The following is a 27737-nucleotide window of genomic DNA, read 5'->3' on the forward strand; positions in this document are numbered from 1 at the left end:
TCAATGCAACCACACACATCAATACAACCACACACATCAATACAACCACACACATCAATACAACCACACACATCAATACACACACACGTCAATACACACACATCAATACAACCACACACATCAATACACACACACGTCAATACAACACACACACATCAATACAACCACACACATCAATACAAATACACACATCAATACAAACACACACATCAATACAACCACACTCATCAATACAACCACACACATCAATACAACACACACACATCAATACAACCACACACCATCAATACAACCACACACATCAATACACACACACATCAATACACACACACATCAATACACACACATCAATACACGCACACACATCAATACACACACATCAATACAAACACACACATCAATACAAACCACAATAAAATACTCAAAACATGTCATAAAAAACAAACACAATCTTCACTTACAATTTTCACTTCATATTACAATCTTTTACAGTATTTCCAATGTTAATTATATACAGCATAAACAATAGTGTCCCCAGAATCACACCCTGGGGTACCCCCTTTATGCAAGGAATTCAGATCTGACACCCTCTGTCACAATAGCCTGAGTTCTATTACTGAGATAGTTCTGAAACTACATACAGGCATCAGTGCCCAGGCCTATTGAGGAAAACTTTCTCAATTAAACATAATGATCAACTGTGTCAAAATGCTTTGACAAGTCCACAAACAAGGCAGCACAATTCATTTTGGCATCTACAGTCGTGGTCAAAAGTTTTGAGAATGACACAAATATTAATTTTCACAAAGTCTGCTGCCTCAGTTTTTATGATGGCAATTTGCATATACACCAGAATGTTATGAAGAGTGATCAGATGAATTGCAATTAATTGCAAAGTCCCTCTTTGCCATGAAAATGAACTTAATCCACAAAAAACATTTCCACTGCATTTCATCCCTGCCACAAAAGGACCAGCTGACATCATGTCAGTGATTCTCTCGTTAACACAGGTGAGAGTGTTGACGAGGACAAGGCTGGAGATCACTCTGTCATGCTGATTGAGTTAGAATAACAGACTGGAAGCTTTAAAAGGAGGGTGGTGCTTGAAATCATTGTTCTTCCTCTGTTAACCATGGTTACCTGCAAGGAAACACGTGCCGTCATCATTGCTTTGCACAAAAAGGGCTTCACAAGCAAGGATATTGCTGCTAGTAAGATTGCACCTAAATCAACCATTTATCGGATCATCAAGAACTTCAAGGAGAGAGGTTCAATTGTTGTGAAGAAGGCTTCAGGGCGCCCAAGAAAGTCCAGCAAGCGCCAGGACCGTCTCCTAAAGTTGATTCAGCTGCGGGATCGGGGCACCACCAGTGCAGAGCTTGCTCAGGAATGGCAGCAGGCAGGTGTGAGTGCATCTGCACGCACAGTGAGGCGAAGACTTTTGGAGGATGGCCTGATGTCAAGAAGGGCAGCGAGGAAGCCACTTCTCTCCAGGAAAAACATCAGGGACAGACTGATACAGGGATTGGACTGCTGAGGAATGGGGTAAAGTCATTTTCTCTGATGAATCCCCTTTCCGATTGTTTGGGGCATCCGGAAAACACCTTGTCCGGAGAAGACAAGGTGAGCGCTACCATCAGTCCTGTGTTATGCCAACAGTAAAGCATCCTGAGACCATTCATGTGTGGGGTTGCTTCTCAGCCAAGGGAGTGGGCTCACTCACTATTTTGCCTAAGAACACAGCCATGATTAAAGAATGGTACCAACACATCCTCTGAGAGCAAATTCTCCCAACCATCCAAGAATAGTTTGGTGATGAACAATGCCTTTTCCAGCATGATGGAGCACCTTGCCATAAGGCAAAAGTGATAACTAAGTGGCTCGGGGAACAAAACATCGACATTTTGGGTCCATGGCAAGGAAACTCCCCAGACCTTAATCTCATTGAGAACTTGTGGTCGATCCTCAAGAGGCGGGTGGGCAAACAAAAATCCATTAATTATGCAAGAATGGGCTGCCATCAGTCAGGATGTGGCCCAGAAGTTAATTGACATCATGCCAGGGCGGATTACAGAGGTCTTGAAAAAGAAGGGTCAACACTGCAAATATTGACTCATTGCATAAACTTAATGTAATTGTCAATAAAAGTATTTGACACTTATGGAATGCTTGTAATTATACTTCAGTATACCATAGTAACATCTGACAAGAATATCTAAAAACACTGAAGCAGCAAACTTTGTGAAGACCAATACTTGTGTAATTCTCAAAACTTTTGACCACGACTGTATATAAACTGAACAGTAAAAATCGAACGTTGTGGAACGCCTCTGAGTTATGTTCACCAAGGGTGACAAAAAACTCTCGACCGGTTAAATAGGTCCTAAACCAATTTATAACTGGACCGTAGAGGCCAACCCGCCTCTCCAGTTTGTCCAGAAGGACATCATGGTCAACAGAGGCCAACCACCTCTCCTGTCTGTCCAGAAGGACATCATGGTCAACAGAGGCCAACCACCTCTCCTGTCTGTCCAGAAGGACATCATGGTCAACAGAGGCCAACCACCTCTCCTGTCTGTCCAGAAGGACATCATGGTCAACAGAGGCCAACCCACCTCTCCAGAAGGACATCATGGTCAACAGAGGTCAACCCACCTCTCCAGTCTGTCCAGAAGGACATCATGGTCAACAGAGGTCAACCACCTCTCCAGTCTGTCCAGAAGGACATCATGGTCAACAGAGGCCAACCCACCCCTCCAGTCTGTCCAGAAGGACATCATGGTCAACAGAGACCAACCCACCTCTCCAGTCTGTCCAGAAGGACATCATGGTCAACAGAGGTCAACCACCTCTCCAGTGTGTCCAGAAGGACATCATGGTCAACAGAGGTCAACCCACCTCTCCAGTCTGTCCAGAAGGACATCATGGTCAACAGAGGCCAACCCACCTCTCCAGAAGGACATCATGGTCAACAGAGGTCAACCCACCTCTCCAGTCTGTCCAGAAGGACATCATGGTCAACAGAGGCCAACCACCTCTCCAGAAGGACATCATGGTCAACAGAGGCCAACCACCTCTCCAGTCTGTCCAGAAGGACATCATGGTCAACAGAGGACAACCCACCTCTCCAGTCTGTCCAGAAGGACATCATGGTCAACAGAGGCCAACCCACCTCTCCAGAAGGACATCATGGTCAACAGAGGTCAACCACCTCTCCAGTCTGTCCAGAAGGACATCATGGTCAACAGAGGTCAACCACCTCTCCAGTCTGTCCAGAAGGACATCATGGTCAACAGAGGCCAACCACCTCTCCAGTCTGTCCAGAAGGACATCATGGTCAACAGAGGCCAACCACCTCTCCAGTCTGTCCAGAAGGACATCATGGTCAACAGAGGTCAACCACCTCTCCAGTGTGTCCAGAAGGACATCATGGTCAACAGAGGCCAACCCACCTCTCCAGTGTGTCCAGAAGGACATCATGGTCAACAGAGGCCAACCACCTCTCCAGTCTGTCCAGAAGGACATCATGGTCAACAGAGGCCAACCCACCTCTCCAGAAGGACATCATGGTCAACAGAGGTCAACCACCTCTCCAGTCTGTCCAGAAGGACATCATGGTCAACAGAGGTCAACCACCTCTCCAGTCTGTCCAGAAGGACATCATGGTCAACAGAGGCCAACCACCTCTCCAGTCTGTCCAGAAGGACATCATGGTCAACAGAGGCCAACCACCTCTCCAGTCTGTCCAGAAGGACATCATGGTCAACAGAGGTCAACCACCTCTCCAGTGTGTCCAGAAGGACATCATGGTCAACAGAGGCCAACCCACCTCTCCAGTGTGTCCAGAAGGACATCATGGTCAACAGAGGCCAACCACCTCTCCAGTCTGTCCAGAAGGACATCATGGTCAACAGAGGTCAACCACCTCTCCAGTGTGTCCAGAAGGACATCATGGTCAACAGAGGCCAACCCACCTCTCCAGTGTGTCCAGAAGGACATCATGGCCAACAGAGGTCAACCACCTCTCCAGTCTGTCCAGAAGGACATCAATGGTCAACAGAGGCCAACCACCTCTCCAGTCTGTCCAGAAGGACATCATGGTCAACAGAGGTCAACCACCTCTCCAGTCTGTCCAGAAGGACATCATGGTCAACAGAGGCCAACCCACCTCTCCAGTCTGTCCAGAAGGACATCATGGTCAACAGAGGTCAACCACCTCTCCAGTCTGTCCAGAAGGACATCATGGTCAACAGAGGCCAACCACCTCTCCAGTCTGTCCAGAAGGACATCATGGTCAACAGTGTCGAATGCAGCGCTTAAATCCAAGAGTACAAGGACAGAGAGCTGTTTGGCATCTTTATTGGCTCTAAGATAATTTACCACTTTAACTAAGGCTGTCTCTGTGCTGTGCTGGGCACGAAAATCAGATTGGAATTTTAACAAAATACAGTTGGCACTTCAATCATTTAGCTTTTTGAAGACCAATTTCTCCAGTATTTTGCTTAAGAATGGTATGATATATCACAAACCAGCTTCAACCTAGTATTATATATCACAAAACAATCTTCAACCTAGTGTTATATTCTCAAATACACAAATATAACACATTTTAAATAAAAAAATATAACATATTTTAAATACACATATAATACACAAATATAACACATTTTAAATACACAAATATAACACATTTTAAATACACAAATATAACCCATTTTGAATACACAAATATAATTCACAAATACAACACATTTTAAATACACAAATATAACACATTTTAAATACACAAATATAATACACAAATACAACACATTTTAAATACACAAATATAACACATTTTAAAATACAAATATAACACATTTTAAATACAAAAATATAACATATTTTAAATACACATATAATCCACAAATATAACACATTTTAAATACACAAATATAACACATTTTAAATACACAAATATAACCCATTTTGAATACACAAATATAATTCACAAATAAAACACATTTTAAATACACAAATATAACACATTTTAAATACACAAATATAATACACAAATACAACACATTTTAAATACACAAATATAACACATTTAAAATACACAAATATAACACATTTTAAAATACAAATATAACACATTTTAAATACACAAATATGACACCCTTTAAAGCCACAAATACAACACATTTTAAATACAGAACTATAATACACAAATATAACACATTTTAAATACACAAATATAACACATTAAATACACAAATATAACATATTTTAAATACACATATAATACACAAATATAACACATTTTAAAAACACAAATATAACACATTTTAAATACAGAAATATAATACACAAATATAACACATTTTAAATACACAAATACAACACATTTTAAATACACAAATATAACACATTTTAAAATACAAATATAACAACCTCCAACCTAGTGTTATATACCACAACACAACCTCCAACCTAGTGTTATATATCACAAAACAACCTTCAAACTAGTGTTATATATCACAAAACAACCTTCAACCTAATGTTATATATCACAAAACAACCTCCAACCTAGTGTTATATATCACAAAACAACCTCCAACCTAGTGTTATATATCACAAAACAACCTCCAACCTAGTGTTATATACCACAACACAACCTCCAACCTAGTGTTATATATCACCAAACAACCATCAACCTAGTATTATGCACTGCTCAAAAATATTAAGGGAACACTAAAATAACACATCCTAGATCTGAATGAATGAAATAATCTTATTAAATACTTTTTTCTTTACATAGTTGAATGTGCTGACAACAAAATCACACAAAAATTATCAATGGAAATCAAATGTATCAACCCATGGAGGTCTGGATTTGGAGTCACCCTCAAAATGAGGCTCAGTAGTGTGTGTGGCCTCCACGTGCCTGTATGACCTCCCTACAACGCCTGGGCATGCTCCTGATGAGGTGGCGGATGGTCTCCTGAGGGATCTCCTCCCAGACCTGGACTAAAGCATCCGCCAACTCCTGGACAGTCTGTGGTGCAACGTGGCGTTGGTGGATGGAGCGAGACAAGATGTCCCAGATGTGCTCAATTGGATTCAGGTCTGGGGAACGGGCGGGCCAGTCCATAGCATCAATGCCTTCCTCTTGCAGGAACTGCTGACACCCTCCAGCCACATGAGGTCTAGCATTGTCTTGCATTAGGAGGAACCCAGGGCCAACCGCACCAGCATATGGTCTCACAAGGGGTCTGAGGATCTCATCTCGGTACCTAATGGCAGTCAGGCTACCTCTAGCGAGCACATGGAGGGCTGTGCGGCCCCCCAAAGAAATGCCACCCCACACCATGACTGACCCACCGCCAAACCGGTCATGCTGGAGGATGTTGCAGGCAGCAGAACGTTCTCCACGGCGTCTCCAGACTCTGTCACGTCTGTCACATGTGCTCAGTGTGAACCTGCTTTCATCTGTGAAGAGCACAGGGCGCCAGTGGCGAATTTGCCAATCTTGGTGTTCTCTGGCAAATGCCAAACGTCCTGCACGGTGTTGGGCTGTAAGCATAACCCCCACCTGTTGACGTCGGGCTCTCATACCACCCTCATGGAGTCTGTTTCTGACCGTTTGAGCAGACACATGCACATTTGTGGCCTGCTGGAGGTCATTTTGCAGGGCTCTGGCGGTTCTCCTCCTGCTCCTCCTTGCACAAAGGCGGAGGTAGCAGTCCTGCTACTGGGTTGTTGCCCTCCTACGGCCTCCTCCACGTCTCCTGATGTACTGGCCTGTCTCCTGGTAGCGCCTCCATGCTCTGGACACTACGCTGACAGACACAGCAAACCTTCTTGCCACAGCTCGCATTGATGTGCCATCCTGGATGAGCTGCACTACCTGAGCCACTTGTGTGGGTTGTAGACTCCGTCTCATGCTACCACTAGAGTGAAAGCACCGCCAGCATTCAAAAGTGACCAAACATCAGCCAGGAAGCATAGGAACTGAGAAGTGGTCTGTGGTCACCACCTGCAAAACCAGTCCTTTATTGGGGGTGTCTTGCTAATTGCCTATAATTTCCACCTGTTGTCTATTCCATTTGCACAACAGCATGTGAAATGTATTGTCAATCAGTGTTGCTTCCTAAGTGGACAGTTTGATTTCACAGAAGTGTGATTGACTTGGAGTTACATTGTGTTGTTTAAGTGTTCCCTTAATTTTTTTGTGCAGTGTATATCACAAAACAACTTAGTGTTATATTTCACAGAATAACTTTCAACCTAGTGTTATATATCACAAAACAACCTTCTACCTAGTGTTTTATATCACAAAACAACCTAGTTTTATATATCACAAAACAACCTCCAACCTAATGTTTTATATCACAAAACAACATAGTGTTATATATCACAAAACAACCTAGTGTTATATAACACAAAACTACCTTCACACCTAGTGTTATATATCACAAAACAATTTTCAACCTAGTGTTATATATCACAAAACATCCTTAAACATAGTGTTATATACAACAAAACAAATTTCAACCTAGTGTTATATATCACAAAACAATCTTCAACCTAGTGTTATATTTCACAAAACAACCTTCAACCTAGTGTTATATATCACAAAACAACCTTCAACCTAGTGTTATATACAACAAAACAACCTTCAACCTAGTGTTATATACAACAAAACAATCTTCAACCTAGTGTTATATACAACAAAACAACCTTCAACCTAGTGTTATATACAACAAAACAACCTTCAACCTAGTGTTATATACAACAAAACCATCTTCAACCTAGTGTTATATACAACAAAACCATCTTCAACCTAATGTTATATATCTCAAAACAAACTTCAACCTTGATTTATTGAACCTTTATTGAGCTAGGCAAGTCAGTTAAGAAAACATTCTTATGTACAATCACAGCCTACCAAAAGGCAATGGGCCTCCTGCTGGGATGGGGGCTGGGATTAAAAGTGTATATATAGGACAAAACACACATCATGACAAGAGAGACAACACAACACTACATAAAGAGAGACACCACAACACTACATAAAGAGAGACACCACAACACTACATAAAGAGAGACACCACAACACTACATAAAGAGAGACGCCACAACACTACATAAAGAGAGACACCACAACACTACATAAAGAGAGACGCCACAACACTACATAAAGAGAGACCACAACACTACATAAAGAGAGACGCCACAACACTACATAAAGAGAGACACCACAACACTACATAAAGAGAGACACCCCAACACTACATAAAGAGAGACACCACAACACTACATAAAGAGAGACACCACAACACTACATAAAGAGAGAGAGACACCACAACACTACATAAAGAGAGACGCCACAACACTACATAAAGAGAGACGCCACAACACTACATAAAGAGAGACGCCACAACACTACATAAAGAGAGACGCCACAACACTACATAAAGAGAGACACCACAACACTACATAAAGAGAGACGCCACAACACTACATAAAGAGAGACGCCACAACACTACATAAAGACACCACAACACTACATAAAGAGAGACGCCACAACACTACATAAAGAGAGACACCACAACACTACATAAAGAGAGACACTACAACACTACATAAAGAGAGACACCACAACACTACATAAAGAGAGACACCACAACACTACATAAAGAGAGACACCACAACACTACATAAAGAGAGACGCCACAACACTACATCAAGAGAGACCTAAGACAACAACACAGCATGGCAGCAACACATGACAACACAGCAAGGTAGCAACACAACATGACAACAACATGGTAGCAACACAACATGGAAGCAGCACAAAACATGGTACAAACATTATTGGGCAGACAACAGCACAAAGGGCAAGAAGGTAGAGACAACAATACATCACGCGAAGCAGCCACAACTGGCAGTAAGAGTGTCCATGATTGAGTCTTTCAATGAAGAGATGGAGATAAAACTGTCCAGTTTGAGTGTTTTTTGCAGCTCGTTCCAGTCGCTAGCTGCAGCGAACTGAAAAGAGGAGCGACCCAGGGATGTGTGTGCTTTGGGAACCTTTAACAGAATGTGACTGGCAGAACGGGTGTTGTATGTGGAGGATGAGGGCTGCAGTAGGTATCTCATATAGGGGGGAGTGAGGCCTAAGAGGGTTTTATAAATAAGCATCAACCAGTTGGTCTTGCGACCGGTTTTACAGAGATGACCAGTGAGTGCAGTGATGTGTCCTATAAGGAGCATTGGTGGCAAATCTAATGGCCGAATTGGTAAAGAACATCTAGCCGCCTGAGAGCACCCTTACCTGCCGATCTATAAATTATGTCTCCGTAATCTCGCATGGGTAGGATGGTCATCTGAATCAGGGTTAGTTTGGCAGCTGGGGTGAATTACGATAGAGGGAACCAAGTCTAGATTGAACCTTAGCCTGCAGCTTTGATATGTGCTGAGAGAAGGACAGTGTACCGTCTAGCCGTACTCCCAAGGACTCGTATGAGGTGACTACCTCAAGCTCTAAACCCTCAGAGGTAGTAATCACACCGGTGGGGAGAGGGAGGGGCATTCTTCTTGCCAAACCACATGACCTTTGTTTTGGAGGTGTTCAGATCAAGGTTACGGGCAGAGAAAGCTTGTTGGACACTAAGAAAGCTTTGTTGTAGAGCGTTTAACACAAAATCCGGGGAGGGGCCAGCTGAGTATAAGACTGTATCATCTGCATATAAGTGGATGAGAGAGCTTCCTACTGCCTGAGCTGTGTTGTTGATGTAAATTGAGAAGAGCGTGGGGCCTAGGATCGAGCCTTGGGGTTCTCCCTTGGTGACAGGCAGTGGCTGAGACAGCAGATGTTCTGACTTCATACACTGCACTCTTTGAGAGAGGTAGTTAGCAAACCAGGCCAAAGACCCCTCAGAGACACCAATGCTCCTTAGCCGACCCACACGAATGGAATGGTCCCCCGTATCAAAAGCTTTGGCCAAGTCAATAAAAATAGCAGCACAACATTGCTTAGAATCACAAAACAACCTCCAGCCTAGTGTTATATCTCACAAAACATCCTAGTGTTATCTATCACAAAACAATCTTAAACCTAGTGTTATATATCACAAAACAACCTAGTTTTATATATCACAAAACAACCTCCAACCTAATGTTTTATATCACAAAACAACATAGTGTTATATATCACAAAACAACCTAGTGTTATATAACACAAAACTACCTTCACACCTAGTGTTATATATCACAAAACAATTTTAAACCTAGTGTTATATATCACAAAACATCCTTAAACCTAGTGTTATATACAACAAAACAAATTTCAACCTAGTGTTATATATCACAAAACAATCTTCAACCTAGTGTTATATTTCACAAAACAACCTTCAACCTAGTGTTATATATCACAAAACAACCTTCAACCTAGTGTTATATACAACAAAACAACCTTCAACCTAGTGTTATATACAACAAAACAATCTTCAACCTAGTGTTATATATCACAAAACAACCGTCAACCTAGTGTTATATATCACAAAACAACCTTCAACCTAGTGTTATATATCACAAAACAAACTTCAACCTAGTGTTATATATCACAAAACAACCTTCAACCTAGTGTTATATTTCACAAAACAACCTTCAACCTAGTGTTATATATCACAAAACAACCTTCAACCTAGTGTTATATACAACAAAACAACCTTCAACCTAGTGTTATATACAACAAAACAACCTTCAACCTAGTGTTATATACAACAAAACCATCTTCAACCTAGTGTTATATACAACAAAACCATCTTCAACCTAATGTTATATATCTCAAAACAAACTTCAACCTTGATTTATTGAACCTTTATTGAGCTAGGCAAGTCAGTTAAGAAAACATTCTTATGTACAATCACAGCCTACCAAAAGGCAATGGGCCTCCTGCTGGGATGGGGGCTGGGATTAAAAGTGTATATATAGGACAAAACACACATCATGACAAGAGAGACACCACAACACTACATAAAGAGAGACACCACAACACTACATAAAGAGAGACACCACAACACTACATAAAGAGAGACACCACAACACTACATAAAGAGAGACACCACAACACTACATAAAGAGAGACACCACAACACTACATAAAGAGAGACGCCACAACACTACATAAAGAGAGACACCACAACACTACATAAAGAGAGACGCCACAACACTACATAAAGAGAGACGCCACAACACTACATAAAGAGAGACACCACAACACTACATAAAGAGAGACGCCACAACACTACATAAAGAGAGACACCACAACACTACATAAAGAGAGACGCCACAACACTACATAAAGAGAGACACCACAACACTACATAAAGAGAGACACCACAACACTACATAAAGAGAGACGCCACAACACTACATAAAGAGAGACACCACAACACTACATAAAGAGAGACGCCACAACACTACATAAAGAGAGACGCCACAACACTACATAAAGACACCACAACACTACATAAAGAGAGACGCCACAACACTACATAAAGAGAGACACCACAAAACTACATAAAGAGAGACGCCACAACACTACATAAAGAGAGACACCACAACACTACATAAAGAGAGACACCACAACACTACATAAAGAGAGACGCCACAACACTACATAAAGAGAGAAGCCACAACACTACATAAAGAGAGACGCCACAACACTACATCAAGAGAGACCTAAGACAACAACACAGCATGGTAGCAACACCACATGACAACAACATGGTAGCAACACAACATGGAAGCAGCACAAAACATGGTACAAACTTTATTGGGCACATACAACAGCACAAAGTCAAAAAGGTAGAGACAACAATACACCACGCGACGCAGCCACAACTGTCAGTAAGAGTGTCCATGATTGAGTCTTTCAATGAAGAGATGGAGATAAAACTGTCCAGTTTGAGAGTTTTTGGCAGCTCGTTCCAGTCGCTAGCTGCAGCGAACTGAAAAGAGGAGCGACCCAGGGATGTGTGTGCTTTGGGGACCTGTAACAGAATGTGACTGGCAGAACGGGTGTTGTATGTGGAGGATGAGGGCTGCAGTAGGTATCTCAGATAGGGGGGAGTGAGGCCTAAGAGGGTTTTATAAATAAGCATCAACCAGTGGGTCTTGCGACGGGTATACAGAGATGACCAGTTTACAGAGGAGTTTAGAGTGCAGTGATGTGTCCTATAAGGAGCATTGGTGGCAAATCTGATGGCTGAATGGTAAAGAACATCTAGCCGCCTGAGAGCACCCTTACCTGCCGATCTATAAATTATGTCTCCGTAATCTAGCATGGGTAGGATGGTCATCTGATTGAGGGTTCGTTTGGCAGCTGGGGTGAATTACGATAGAGGGAACCAAGTCTAGATTGAACCTTAGCCTGCAGCTTTGATATGTGCTGAGAGAAGGACAGTGTACCGTCTAGCCATACTCCCAAGGACTCGTATGAGGTGACTACCTCAAGCTCTAAACCCTCAGAGGTAGTAATCACACCGGTGGGGAGAGGAGCATTCTTCTTACCAAACCACATTACCTTTGTTTTGGAGGTGTTCAGAACAAGGTTAAGGGCAGAGAAAGCTTGTTGGACACTAAGAAAGCTTTGTTGTAGAGCGTTTAACACAAAATCCGGGGAGGGGCCAGCTGAGTATAAGACTGTATCATCTGCATATAAATGGATGAGAGAGCTTCCTACTGCCTGAGCTATGTTGTTGATGAAAATTGAGAAGAGCGTGGGGCCTAGGATGGAGCCTTGGGGTACTCCCTTGGTGACAGGCAGTGGCTGAGACAGCAGACGTTCTGACTTTATACACTGCACTCTTTGAGAGAGGTAGTTAGCAAACCAGGCCAAAGACTCCTAAGAGACACCAATACTCCTTAGCCGACCCACAAGAATGGAATGGTCCACCGTATCAAAAGCTTTGGCCAAGTCAATAAAAATAGCAGCACAACATTGCTTAGAATCACAAAACAACCTCCAGCCTAGTGTTATATCTCACAAAACATCCTAGTGTTATCTATCACAAAACATAATTCAACATAGTGTTATATATCACAAAACAACCTAGTGTTATATATCACAAAACAATCTTCAACCTAGTGTTATATCGTGCATTCGGAAAGTATTCAGTCCCCTTGACTTTTTCCACTTTGTTATGTTACAGACTTATTCTAAAATGGATTAAATATTTTTTTCCCCTCATCAATCTACACACAATACCCCATAATGACAAACCGAAAACAGATTTTTAGAAATGTTTGCAAATGTATATTACAAATAAAAAACAGAAATACCTTATTTACATAAGTATTCAGACCCTTTGCTATGAGACCCGAAATTGAGCGCAGGTGCATCCTTTTTCCATTGATTATCCTTGAGATGTTTCTACCTGTGGTAAATTCAATTGATTGGACATGATTTGGAAAGGCACACACTGGGTCCATATAAGGTCCCACAGTTGACAGTGCATGTCAGAGCAAAAACCAAGCCATGAGGTCAAAGGATTTGCCCGTAGTGCTCCAAGATAGGATTGTGTCGAGGCACAGATCTGGGGAAGGGTACGATTTTTGTTTTTGCAGCAGCGTTGAAGGTCTCCAAGAACACCGTGGCCTCCATCATTCTTAAATGGAAGAAATTTGGAAACCACCAAGACTCTTCCTGGAGCTGATTGTTACTCTGACAGAGCTCCAGAGTTCCTCTGTGGAGATGGGAGAACCTTCCAGAAGGACAACCATCTCTGCAGCACTCCACCAATCAGGCCTTTATGGTAGAGTGGCCAGACGGAAGCCACTCCTCAGTAAAAGGCACATGACAGCCCGCTTGGAGTTTGCCAAAAGGCATCAAAAGGACTCTCAGACCATGAGAAACAAGATTCTCTGGTCTGATGAAACCAAGATTGAACTCTTTGGCCTGAATGCCAAGCATCACATCTGGAGGAAACCTGGCACCATCCCTACGGTGAAGCATGGTGGTGGCAGCATCATGCTGTGGGGATGTTTTTCAGCGGCAGGGACTGGGAGACTAGTCAGGATCGAGGGAAAGATGAACGGAGCAAAGTACAGAGAGATCCTTGATGAAAACCTGCTCCAGAGCGCTCAGGACCTCAGACTGGGGCGAAGGTTCACCTTCCAACAGGACAACGACCCTAAGCACACAGCCAAGACAATGCAGGAGTGGCTTCAGGACAAGTCTCTGAATGTCCTTGAGTGGCCCAGCCAGAGCCCAGACTTGAACCCGATCAAACATCTCTGGAAAGACCTGAAAATAGCTGTGCAGCGAAGCTCCCCATCCAACTGGACAGAGCTTGAGAGGTTCTGCAGAGAAGAATGGGGAAAAACTCCTCAAATACAGGTGTGCCAAGCTTGTAGCGTCATACCCAAGAAGACTAGAGGCTGCAATTGCTGCCAAAGGTGCTTCAACAAAGTACTGAGTAAAGGGTCGGAATACTTATGTAAATGTGATATTTCAGTTTTTTATGTTTCAACCTGGTGGTATATATCACAAAACAAAACTTCAACCTCCAACTCTATTATAGTACATTGATACCATGGACACAATGGACCAGTTCCCCAGACACAGATTGAACTCTACTCTACTTCTTGGCTAAAATCAGTGAAGATTCTCCTTTTATTTTTTTTTTACTGTCCCTATATGAGTATTGACCAACATGTGTACACCTCGCTAAGAACACTGTTGTTTATTGTTTTAGAGAGGACACATGGTGTACTGGTCAGAGTGATGTCGTCACAACATGCACTGGTCAGATTGAGTGATGACATCACAACATGACATCACACTGCTTGTCCGTCATGAACACAGCATTCTAATCTTGCCCCTCCCCCTCTCAGCTTTGGCTCGAAGGGATAGGCCGCCCCCTTCCTTCGCACGACCTGATTGGTACCCTGGAGCGAGACAGCCAACAGGTACTGAAGACGAGGAAAACATTCCTTCTAAATCAGAATACTTTAACAGATCATAACAAACAGTAAATACATGAAACAATACAAAAAGCTATCTAGTTAACGTTCTGCTCAAATTGGTCATAATCAAATCATACTGTAAATCCTAAACTAACTTGATTAAAGTATCTTAATAATACATCGTTGTAAAATTGTTTCACAGTATCAACACATCTAGTTATTGTATTCTGCGTGTTGGCATTTACTATACCAGAGTAGTGGTCAAGTCCCATTTCAATACCTGTCACTTGTCTATAAGTGTCCTGTGTCCAATGTATTTCAAATATATTGGAATTCAGAACTGAAAATGGAACTAAGTCCAATTCTTGTCAACCGTCTTCGCCAGCAGTCCTCTACTAATATAACGTTTGCCTCCCTAACCCTCTGTCCTGTACATTCAGACGTAAGTCAAGCAGCTCCGGATTCAGGCTACACATGGAGCGAGGCGGAGGCAGCACCTGAGATGGAAGGTAAGTCAGGTGACCACCTTACCAGCCGCGGCGGAAGTACTGTAGTACAACATAACAGGCGTCTCCACTGCCCCCTCTCAGAGCAGCGCGGTACTGCACCACAGAGGGCCCACAACACACTCAGGTTGAACAAGCTGATGGACTGCACATTTAACCCAATGGTTGGGATACGATTTATATTATTGGGATACAACAGAGAGTAGAAAACGTTTAAACAACCACTGGGCGTATTCTCCACAATGCTTGTGTAGTTACCTTTGTGCAGAAAAACTCTCCGTTGTGTCAAAATGCGTTGTACATATGTGCATAGGGGCTCTACACATCCACATCTGTTCATATCAGTGTGCACAGCATGTAAAGATCAATCCGTAACTGGAATGTTGACTGATATACTCAGGTATCGTGTAGAGCATGTGTTTAATATGGTTCCACTGTATATTCCGTGGCCAATATCTCTCCAGATGCCATGAACTCTGGAATATGAAGGACATATGGCACGGTTTACATTAAAGGGCATAGAGTCTAGACATGTGGGAATAGGCCCTGGGTCATATTCACTAGGCACCAAAACCGTAGAAAAGGACTGAAACAGGGAGGGCCTTGTCCAATAAGAAACACTTATATTTGTTTTGCTACGGTGTGCGCTAATGAACATGACCCAGGTAAAAGGTTCTTCTCTTTCCTGGTTTGTGATTGGTTTAGCCACAGATCTGACCAATCATAAGCATGGAAATGTGTGCATCCTGGGCCAGTATGATGCCCACGGTGGTGATACTAACTAACATTATACAGTTGAAGTCGGAAGTTAACATGCACTTACGTTGGAGTCATTTAAACTTGTTTTTCAACCACTCCACAAATTTCTTGTTAACAAACTATAGTTTTGGCAAGTCAGTTAGGACATCTACTTTCTGCATGACACAAGTAATTGTTCCAACAATTGTTTACAGACAGATTATTTCACTTATAATTCACTGTATCACAATTCCAGTGGGTCAGAAGTTTACATACACTAGGTTGACTGTGCCTTTAAACAGCTTGGAAAATTCCAGAAAATGATGTCATGGCTTTAGAAGCTTCTGATAGGCTAATTGACATAATTTGAGTCAATTGGAGGTGTACCTGTGGATGTGTTTCAAGGCCTACCTTCAAACTCAGTGCCTCTTTGCTTGACATCATGGGAAAATCAAAAGAAATCAGCCAAGACCTCAGAAAATAAATTGTAGACCTCCACAAGTGTGGTTCATCCTTGGGAGCAATTTCCAAACGCCTGAAGGTACCACGTTCATCTGTACAAACAATAGTACGCAAGTATAAACGCCATAGAGATGAACGTACTTTGGTGCGAAAAGTGCAAATCAATCCCAGAACAACAGCAAAGAACCTTGTGAAGATGCTGGAGGAAACAGGTACAAAAGTATCTATATCCACAGTAAAACGAGACCTATATCGACATAACCTGAAAGGCCGCTCAGCAAGGAAGAAGCCACTGCTCCAAAACCGCCATAAAAAAGCCAGACTACGGTTTGCAACTGCACATGGGGACAAAGATCGTACTTTTTGGAGAAATGTCCTCTGGTCTGATGAAACAAAAAATAGTACTGTTTGGCCATAATGACCATCGTTATGTTTTTTTGTTTTAAATTTTTATTTCACCTTTATTTAACCAGGTAAGCTAGTTGAGAACAAGTTCTCATTTACAACTGCGACCTGGCCAAGATAAAACAAAGCAGTGTGATAAAAACAACACAGAGTTACATATGGGGTAAAACTAAACATAAAGTCAAAAATACAACAGAAAATATGTATACAGTGTGTGCAAATGTAGCAAGTTATGGAGGTAAGGCAATAAATAGGCCATAGTGCAAAATAGTTACAATTTTGTATTAACACTGTCATGATAGATGTGATAGATGTTTGGAGGAAAAAGGGGTTAGCTTGCAAGCCGAAGAACACTATCCCAACCGTGAAGCACGGGGGTGGCAGCATCATGCTGTGGGCGTGCTTTGCTGCAGGAGGGTCTGGTGCACTTCACAAAATAGATGGCATCATGAGGAAGGAAAATTATGTGGATATATTGAAGCAACATCTCAAGACATCAGTCAGGAAGTTAAAGCTTGGTCGCAAATGGGTCTTCCAAATGGACAATGACCCCAAGCATACTTCCAAAGTTGTGGCAAAATGGCTTAAGGACAACAAAGTCAAGGTATTGGAGTGGCCATCACAAAGCCCTGACCTCAATCCTATAGAAAATGTGTGGGCAGAACTGAAAAAGCGTGTGCGAGCAAGGAGGCCTACAAACCTGACTCAGTTACACCAGCTCTGTCAGGAGGAATGGGCCAAAATTCACCCAACTTATTGTGGGAAGCTTGTGGAAGGCTACCCGAAACGTTTGACCCAAGTTAAACAATTTAAAGGCAATGCTACCAAATACTAATTGAGTGTATGTAAACTTCTGACCCACTGGGAATGTGATGAAATAAATAAAAGCTGAAATAAAATAATTCTCTCTACTATTATTCTGACATTTCACATTCTTAAAATAAAGTGGTGATCCTAACTGACCTAATACAGGGAATTTTAACTAGGATTAAATGTCAGGAATTGTGAAAAACTGAGTTTAAATGTATTTGGCTAAAGGTGTATGTAAACTTCCGACTTCAACTGTAGTTAACGTAATGTCTCCTGTGTAGCCCGCGACCCCAGGACTGATATCTCCGAGTATGAACGCTGGTATTATAACTTTGGACAGTACCGTAAGTTTCTTTTTCATTTTCTGTCCTTGAAATCCTGGTTGGAATTGGACAATTCCTGCTTATTCCTTTCTGATTCCACCGAGATTTCTGGAAATTCTGGAATTTTTTTGGGGGGGAAATTACTGGATATTTGCAACCCTAAATACATTGAAAGATAAAGATTTGATTGTTTTCATACATACAATATGAGTCAATCAGAGACTGTATGGGGAGGATGATCAACATCTTTATTTTGGGATCAAGCCTTTTTTAATCGATCACTTTATTTTGCCAATGAGTTTTGTGAGATTCCAAGAATTATCCATGTGGTGCAGTTGCTTTAAAAAAAACAAATAGTTTTAGATTTGTTTTTAGCATCGCAGTCCTCTACCAACACACACACCTCAATGCACAAACCAAACCACGCTGTTTATGGACCCATGAATAGAAACTAGCTCAATTGGCATCTACAGTTCAGGACATTGAGCTACAGATTATAGGGCCTGAACACATTTGTTCTATTGGGTTAGGGTTGGTGAAAATGTTGAAGGCATCTACATCTTAAATGAAGAGCTGGTTTCTGACACCAACAGGCCTGAGACCAACAGGACTGAGACCAACAGGTCTGAGACCAACAGGTCTGAGACCAACAGGCCTGAGACCAACAGGACTGAGACCAACAGGACTGAGACCAACAGGACTGAGACCAACAGGCCTGAGACCAACAGGCCTGAGACCAACAGGCCTGAGACCAACAGGACTGAGACCAACAGGACCAACAGGACTGAGACCAACAGGACTGAGACCAACAGGCCTGAGACCAACAGGCCTGAGACCAACAGGACTGAGACCAACAGGCCTGAGACCAACAGGCCTGAGACCAACAGGACTGAGACCAACAGGCCTGAGACCAACAGGCCTGAGACCAACAGGCCTGACACCAACAGGCCTGAGACCAACAGGACTGAGACCAACAGGCCTGAGACCAACAGGACTGAGACCAACAGGACTGAGACCAACAGGACTGAGACCAACAGGACTGAGACCAACAGGACTGAGACCAACAGGACTGAGACCAACAGGACTGAGACCAACAGGACTGAGACCAACAGGACTGAGACCAACAGGACTGAGACCAACAGGACTGAGACCAACAGGACTGAGACCAACAGGCCTGAGACCAACAGGACTGAGACCAACAGGCCTGAGACCAACAGGTCTGAGACCAACAGGACTGAGACCAACAGGACTGAGACCAACAGGACTGAGACCAACAGGACTGAGACCAACAGGACTGAGACCAACAGGACTGAGAAAAACAGGGATGAGCCATTTCAAGCTAATCCCACGGAAAATACAACCACACACATCCACACATCTGGTTGAATCTTGGGGTCAGTGACGATTCTATATTCTCTATCTGCATCTTCCAGCACCCCGGTCCGCTGACCCTGAGCGTAAACTGCCACTAGACACAACTCACACTAGAGGTGGGTACCTAATTAAAGTTTCAAGTTTATTTTTGCCATTTCTAGTTGCGCTAATCATAATCTTGTCCACCAGCCAGCTAGTATTGAGCCTGGACTAAACCAAACTGTGGCCAATTTACTCAAAAGACTGCTGCTTACAGTTAGTGCATACATTATTTTATTTTTTTCATACTGGCCCCCCGTGGGAATCAAACCTACATCCCTGCCGGCCATTCCCTCCCCTACCCTGGACCAATTGTGCGCCGCCCCATGGGTCTCCCGGTCGCGGCCGGCTACAACAGAGCCTGGATTCGAACCAGGATCTCTAGTGGCACAGCTAGCACTGCGATGCAGCGCCTTAGACCACTGCGCCACTCGGGAGTCATAACAGTCCCAGATATTGTCCTGATTGTTATGAAGTGTTATACACACAGTGTGTCCTGACAATGGTGAGTGCTGTACTATGCCTTTGACGTTTGCTAATGCTCAGCTTGTTTAAAATCTTTCTACACAGTGGAACCAGTGGACTCCTGGAAACCAGAAGTGAACCCTTTTGATTCAGGTGAGATAATGTAGCACCTCCTTGCTTAAGAAAACAGCGTAGACCAGCATACATTTCAAGCTGGTCCGCGCTAGTCTATGCTGGTTAGATGCTGGTCAAGCTGGTTTGACCAGCATGGTCTAACTGGTCAAGCTGGTATGACCAGCATGGTATAACTGGTTCTGGTGGCCGACCAGCACGGTCTAGCTGGTTATGCTGGTCAGACTAGCCTTCATTGTATTTTCACTGGTGACCAGTAGTGATGTTACGTTTAATACCGGAGTTCCAAGGCATGTGTCGTGTATCACTTTATCAGAAGTACGTCATCAATGACGTCTGCAGCTTTGTTTGATCACATGCTTTTTCAAACCGTGTGTTGCAAAATGCGAGATCCCCACTGATTTCTCCGTGGTTCCGATGCTTTCATCGATTCCAAGCTGCTTTCAAACACCGACTTACAAATATGGTTAGGATTTTGTACAAAAAGTTTCACCTGACTAGTAGTTTATCTGGTAGAGTAGGGAACTATGGAACACTTAGTGATGTGAAGGTATGAGGTTGAATCCTGTTGAAGGCATACTATTTAGAAAAATGTGTTTTATGTGAAACCACACTTTCTGCACTGTTGTTCAAATAATTTGTTTCATTTAGTAGAAGCTTCTGTCTTAAGCATCCTAAATAATGCCTTAGATTCCGTTTTTTGAAAAATAGTCCACTTGAAGGCAACAAAGAGAAGCATGATGCATGCCTGGTATTCCAACGGCTACTAAAGCCAACAACTTACCGCTGCACCACAGAGTTTAGATGAAAACAGTGGAGAAAAATAAACTCTGTTTAATAATCGTACGCTGCTATTTATTGCTGACCAGCAGATGTCAGTGATGTGCATTGTGAACAGAAAATGAAGCTAAGAGTAATGAACCGATTTTCGCACACAATTTGGTCAAAGCGCCGAAGTCTTCAGAAAGCCTCGGTGTCCCATCACTAGTGAGCCGCCTTCGTTGTGTTTTCGCTAGTGATGTTACATTTGATACCGGAGCTCCGAGTCATGCGTCGAAATCACTAAGCAGTTTATTTTCGAAGCAGTGTGCCGATGCCTGTATCACTTTATCAGAAGCACATGATCAATGACCTCCGACGCTTTCGTTTTGGAAAACAACCACCTGATTGGTTTAGTATTGGTTTCGGTAGAAGATAAAAAAAGGCTACCCCGCGCACGCACTACGGGGTGTGGGACGTCATCTATAATAATTTGGCTGTTCTAAATTATTTTGACCAGCAGGTGCCACTAGTGTTCACTGTGTTGATCAAAGCCTCGAGTAACCTATATTCGACACAATTGGCTCGAAATGCTCGATGCTTCATGAAGCTTCGTTTCCCCATCACTAGTTTTCTCTGGTGACCAGCCTTCGTTGTGTTTTCGCTGGTGACCAACATTCGTTGTGTTTTCGCTGGTGACCAACCTTCGTTGTGTTTTCGCTGGTGACCAACATTCGTTGTGTTTTCGCTGGTGACCAACATTCGGTGTGTTTTCGCTGGTGACCAACATTCGGTGTGTTTTCGCTGGTGACCAACATTCGGTGTGTTTTCGCTGGTGACCAACATTCGGTGTGTTTTCGCTGGTGACCAACATTCGGTGTGTTTTCGCTGGTGACCAACATTCGTTGTGTTTTCGCTGGTGACCAACATTCGTTGTGTTTTCGCTGGTGACCAACATTCGTTGTGTTTTGGACACTGGTGACCAGCAAAATGCTAAAGCAAAACCAACATCAATCACATTATGCTGGTTTGTTTCATGTTTTGTTGTAGACCCCAGGAAGAGTAGCTGCTGCTTTCTCAACAGCTAACGGGGATCTTAATAAAATACAAAATGCAAAAACATAGCTATTGAAACAAACAATTCAAAAAAATCTAACTGCAATAGAGCATGCTGGGAAATATGATAACGATCGGCATTGGTTTTGCAGACCAGCAAAATTCTAATTACTTTGGAGTCAACCTCACTTGGGATTTGAACTCACAACCTCTCCGTTACCAGTGACGTAAATTTCCTGCTACGCCACTGGATCTTCGGGTATGATAGAGATTGTTCAAACATTAGAACCAATAGACATTCTGTCATTTGTCCCTGTCATTAGAACCCTCTCACAAGGAGCTCTTGTGTGTTTTTCATTTTGTCCCTTTGGGTTCTACGTAGAACCCTGTCATGAAGAACCCTCTGGTTACAGAGTTCTGTCATTTGTCCCTATGGCAGAACCCTTTCTGGAGCCACGTAGAACCCTTTGATTTGTCCTTGTAGGGGAACCCCTTTGAGTTCCATTTAGAACCCTCTCATGAAGAACCCTCTGGTTCCAGGTAGAACCAATGACAGGTTCTACAGTTATACATACAGGATTCTTCAGATGTGCTTATGGCAGAATTACCTGTAATTTGACGGTAAGTTACAGGCTACTGAGTTGCATTAAAAATACAGTATTTTTTACAGTTGAATTAAGGTGTTATTGTTGTAAAATGACTTGTTGTTGTCTACCTTACTTTCACTGCACTGAAATGTAGGTGGGGCAATGTGCTGGTGGGGGCTCATTAGCCTATTTGGGGGCATGGTCTAAAATGTGTTGTATTTGTGCCAATCGTTAGTGGAAGTGTTGTACCAATTTAAGTGGTTTTATAGTTATGTTGACGAAGGTTGACCACCTAATTTGTCCACGCCCAGTTCTACAAGAATCAGGAAGTGATTGTGAGAATCAGGAAGTGTTAAGAGGTTACTGTTCATTTTTCACTAACTTGATGGCAGTTGGTCACTGGGAAGTTCACGTTTCATTTTCAATAACTTACTGTCTGCTTGCTGCAAGTACTTATTGTAAAAGTCACAGTTACTTACTGTGGCTGATCTCTGTCACGCTCACTGACCTGATGGTTTGCTGCCAACTAAAAGGTTGCGGCCAGGTGAGGCTGGGTCCCAAGTGTGCATACCACAAATAATAGTTTTTACCTAATGTTTTAAGCTTTCTTGTTGTCAGAAAAGTTCAGTGAAGGTAGATTGAGCTACTGGCAGATAGTTGCATGTAAGTTAGCTGGTTGCCAATGAGTTACTAGCAGTTACTGGCTATTAAGTTACTGTGAAGTTTACAATAGCTCACTGACAGCTGGTTGCCAATGAGTTACTAGCAGTTACTGGCTATTAAGTTACTGTGAAGTTTACAATAGCTCACTGACAGCTGGTTGCCAATGAGTTACTAGCAGTTACTGGCTATTAAGTTACTGTGAAGTTTACAATAGCTCACTGACAGCTGGTTGCCAATGAGTTACTAGCAGTTACTGGCTATTAAGTTACTGTGAAGTTTACAATAGCTCACTGACAGCTGGTTGCCAATGAGTTACTAGCAGTTACTGGCTATTAAGTTACTGTGAAGTTTACAATAACTCACTGACAGCTGGTTGCCAATGAGTTACTAGCAGTTACTGGCTATTAAGTTACTGTGAAGTTTACAATAACTCACTGACAGCTGGTTGCCAATGAGTTACTAGCAGTTACTGGCTATTAAGTTACTGTGAAGTTTACAATAACTCACTGACAGCTGGTTGCCAATGAGTTACTAGCAGTTACTGGCTATTAAGTTACTGTGAAGTTTACAATAACTCACTGACAGCTGGTTGCCAATGAGTTACTAGCAGTTACTGGCTATTAAGTTACTGTGAAGTTTACAATAACTCACTGACAGCTGGTTGCCAATGAGTTACTAGCAGTTACTGGCTATTAAGTTACTGTGAAGTTTACAATAACTCACTGACAGCTGGTTGCCAATGAGTTACTAGCAGTTACTGGCTATTAAGTTACTGTGAAGTTTACAATAACTCACTGACAGCTGGTTGCCAATGAGTTACTAGCAGTTACTGGCTATTAAGTTACTGTGAAGTTTACAATAACTCACTGACAGCTGGTTGCCAATTAGGTAACGCAAAATTCACAGCAACTTCCAGGCAACTAACTTCCATTAAATGACTGTGAAATGCACAGTAACCTCTTACCAATGGTCTCAAAGATATAAAACGTACAGTGTTAAAAGAGGGGCTCAGCCTCTTCTTCTTCTTCTTCTTTGGTGGAGTTTAACGGCGGTTGGCATCCAATATGTTGCATTACCGCCCCCAACTGGACTATAGTATAAATCCATTATATATATATATATATATATATATATATATATATATATATATATATATATATATATATATATATATATATATATATTATACTTTGTGTTTCAACATGTGAAAAGGGAACTGAAATGAATGTTGGATGAAACGAAGCTTCGGACGTCATTGATCACGTGCTTCTGATAAAGCGATACAAGCATCGGCACACCCGCTTTGAAATAAACTGCTTAGCGATTTCGACGCATGCTCCAGTATCAAACGTAACATCACTAGTCTAATTCCTATTGGAATCCAGCCAGAGTGGGGATATCTGACAATTTGAACTTTTATTCACTTACAATCGGCATTCAGAATGACTGCCAGGGATGAATAGGCAGACTGCCTAAACTGGAACAGCCATCTCAGTAATGGGTGAAATAAATCCAACTAACAGATTGGAATAGATTAGAAACATTTATGTTATTTATCTTTGTGTAGCATAACATGAATTGATTGATAAATCGATTAATGTACAAGGCAAAAACACAGATAATGAAACAAACAATTCAAAAAAATCTAACTGCAATAGAGCATGCTGGGAAATATGATCATGATGGGTGTGGTTTTGCAAACCCTGCCGGACGAGTATACACTCCCTCCAAAAAAAAAGGTTATTGAGGGATTTATTGTCAGGGGTGAGGCTGATGTAAGGGGCCTATCAGAGGGGTTCTTTACTGCTGTGATGGTGGTGAAGAACCACCCTGTTCTTGGGGAAAGACTTGTATCTTGATTTGTGCTTAGGTACAGGGCACCATTGAAGGGAGAGATTTCTTGGGTAGCGTTAAGTGTGGAGGTGGAGCAATTTAAGTTGAAGATTCTTGGTGTGGAGATTGGTGAAACAGAGGTATCTGTTATTTTGAGCTTTGATTCAGAGTTTTTACCTGAAAAAGTAATGTTAGGATATATGAGTTATGCTGTTAGAGTGTTTGTGCCGAATACACTGCGGTGTTACAGGTGCCATGTTTACGGTCATGTTGCAGTAGAGCAGGAGGGAGAATCCAAGATGTGGAAAGTGTGCAGGAGGACATGGGACAGAGGAATGTGTAGTTTTGGTGGGCAAAAATGTGTGTGTCAACTGTAGGGGTGCCCATGTTGCTGGGGATCAGAGGTGCCCGGTGCGAGAGAGGCAGGTTGAGGTGGCCGGGGTTACAGTAGTGGAGAAGGTGTCGTATTCTGAGGCAGTGAATAAAGTAGAGGAGGGTGGATCAAGGGGGAGGGATTCTGAGAGGATCCTTGTTAATAGTAGATCTGGGCCAGAACAGAGGGATAGGCCAACGAGTGATATATGTTTCAGTAAGGTTGGCTTCGTAGCGTACATAGCAATGGTTATTAACTGTACCGCAGAGATGGAACGTAAGTCACAGAAAATAGATGTTGTGGTGGCAGCTGCAGAGAAGTACTTTGGGGTACGAGATTTGACTTCAGAAGAGTTACAGGGTGTGTTGAGTGATAGTGTCCCGTCCTCTCAGGCCGTTGGGTTAAAGTGTTGGAATAAGGTGGTGGCTTTTAATGAGTGTAGGGTTAGTTGGTAATTTTTCCTGTTTTGTTATTGGTTTGATAGAAGACGCAAAAAGCTGTGCAAGCACTAAAGGGTGTGGGACGTCATCTATAATAATTTGGCTGCTCTAAATTATTTTGTCCAGCAGGTGCCACTAGTGTTCACTGTGTCGATCAAAGCCTCGAGTAATGAACCTATTTTCAACACATTTGGCTGGAAAACTTCAATGCTTCAGGAAGCTTAGTTTCCCCAACACTAAATTAGACAACACTTTGCGAGCCAGAATAATGTGACTTGATGCTGGGATTGCGGGTGACCAGCATATTCTTGTATGCTGTTTCCAAAACACAGCGAAGGCTGGTCACCAGCGACAACACAGCGAAGGCTGGTCACCAGCGAAAACACAGCAAAGGCTGGTCACCAGCAAAAACAGCCTGAGGGGTATCCTACGAAGCAAGCTAGATCAACTCAGGGTTTTCTAAAGCTATCCGGCGCTTCAGTTAGCTTCACATTCCAGCTCAGGCTTCACCCGTACTACGAGGGTGGATATTGTTTTCCCGCCTGCTGCTATCTCTAGCAGGCTTGCAACTGCCAGTCGAATGCCAAACTCTTCATTGAGGACAATGTTGAAACATCAATCCATGGGAGAGTCAGTGACACATTTTAAATTTGTACTGAAATCTAATGAAAGAAAAGTTATCTTGCAAATTCAGCAGGCTGTGGTGTAAAATAGGCTTCTTGAAGTACCATCTTTATTATATTAGTTTTACTTTACTGTGCTTATCAATGCACAACCACAAGCACCTTACTCCTATTGATAAAATAATTGTATTGGGTTATACAAAAGTGTTACAGTGCGTGAAGTTTAAAATGCATTCTGTCGTTACTAAATGTGTAATGTGATATATTTTAACATTACTATTTTTTAACACAAATGAAGGGGATGATGACGCAATCATTACGAGAGGGAGGGAAGGAATCTGATCTCATTGGTCCTCAACTCACGGCTCAGTCATCTCATTGGTCCTCAACTCACGGCTCAGTCATTTCATTGGTCCTCAACTCACGGCTCAGTCATTTCATTGGTCCTCAACTCACGGCTCAGTCATTTCATTGGTCCTCAACTCACGGCTCAGTCATTTCATTGGTCCTCAACTCACGGCTCAGTCATTTCATTGGTCCTCAACTCACGGCTCAGTCATTTCATTGGTCCTCAACTCACGGCTCAGTCATTTCATTGGTCCTCAACTCACGGCTCAGTCATTTCATTGGTCCTCAACTCACGGCTCAGTCATTTCATTGGTCCTCAACTCACGGCTCAGTCATTTCATTCAGGGTATGTGGAGTTAGCCCTGAGTTAGCGTTAGCCTGCTCCGGAGCAGGTTAGTTCTGAAGGATTCGTTGCCAAAGGATACCTCTCTGGTCAGTATATCATTGTAGGATACCTCTCTGGTCAGTATATCATTGTAGGATACCTCTCTGGTCAGTATATCATTGTAGGATACCTCTCTGGTCAGTATATCATTGTAGGATACCTCTCTGGTCAGTATACAGTGAGGGAAAAAAGTATTTGATCCCCTGCTGATTTTGTACGTTTGCCCACTGACAAAGAAATTATCAGTCTATAATTTTAATGGTAGGTTTATTTGAACAGTGAGAGACAGAATAACAACAAAAAAATCCTGAAAAACGCATGTCAATAATGTTATAAATTGATTTACATTTTAATGAGGGAAATAAGTATTTGACCCCTCTGCAAAACATGACTTAGTACTTGGTGGCAAAACCCTTGTTGGCAATCACAGAGGTCAGACGTTTCTTGTAGTTGGCCAC

The 27737-nt window shown here is 42.5% G+C and overlaps 1 protein-coding gene across 1 annotated transcript in view; it reads left to right on the plus strand.

Moving 5' to 3' along the window:
* Window positions 1-27737, plus strand: part of LOC311134441 (vitrin-like) — a gene marked incomplete at its 5' end in the record, with an annotated part of 54497 nt that overhangs the window by 8404 nt on the left and 18356 nt on the right. The window contains 6 exons of the mRNA XM_084168123.1: window positions 14748-14767; window positions 14887-14961; window positions 15399-15467; window positions 18161-18223; window positions 19636-19692; window positions 20186-20233. Of these exons, the coding sequence (XP_084024249.1) occupies window positions 14748-14767; window positions 14887-14961; window positions 15399-15467; window positions 18161-18223; window positions 19636-19692; window positions 20186-20233 (332 nt within the window). The remainder of the gene's footprint in view (window positions 1-14747; window positions 14768-14886; window positions 14962-15398; window positions 15468-18160; window positions 18224-19635; window positions 19693-20185; window positions 20234-27737) is intronic.

This window comes from Coregonus lavaretus (genome assembly GCF_964263955.1).
Source record: "Coregonus lavaretus genome assembly, chromosome: 1".
In the NCBI taxonomy this organism is placed as follows: Eukaryota; Metazoa; Chordata; class Actinopteri; order Salmoniformes; family Salmonidae; genus Coregonus; species Coregonus lavaretus.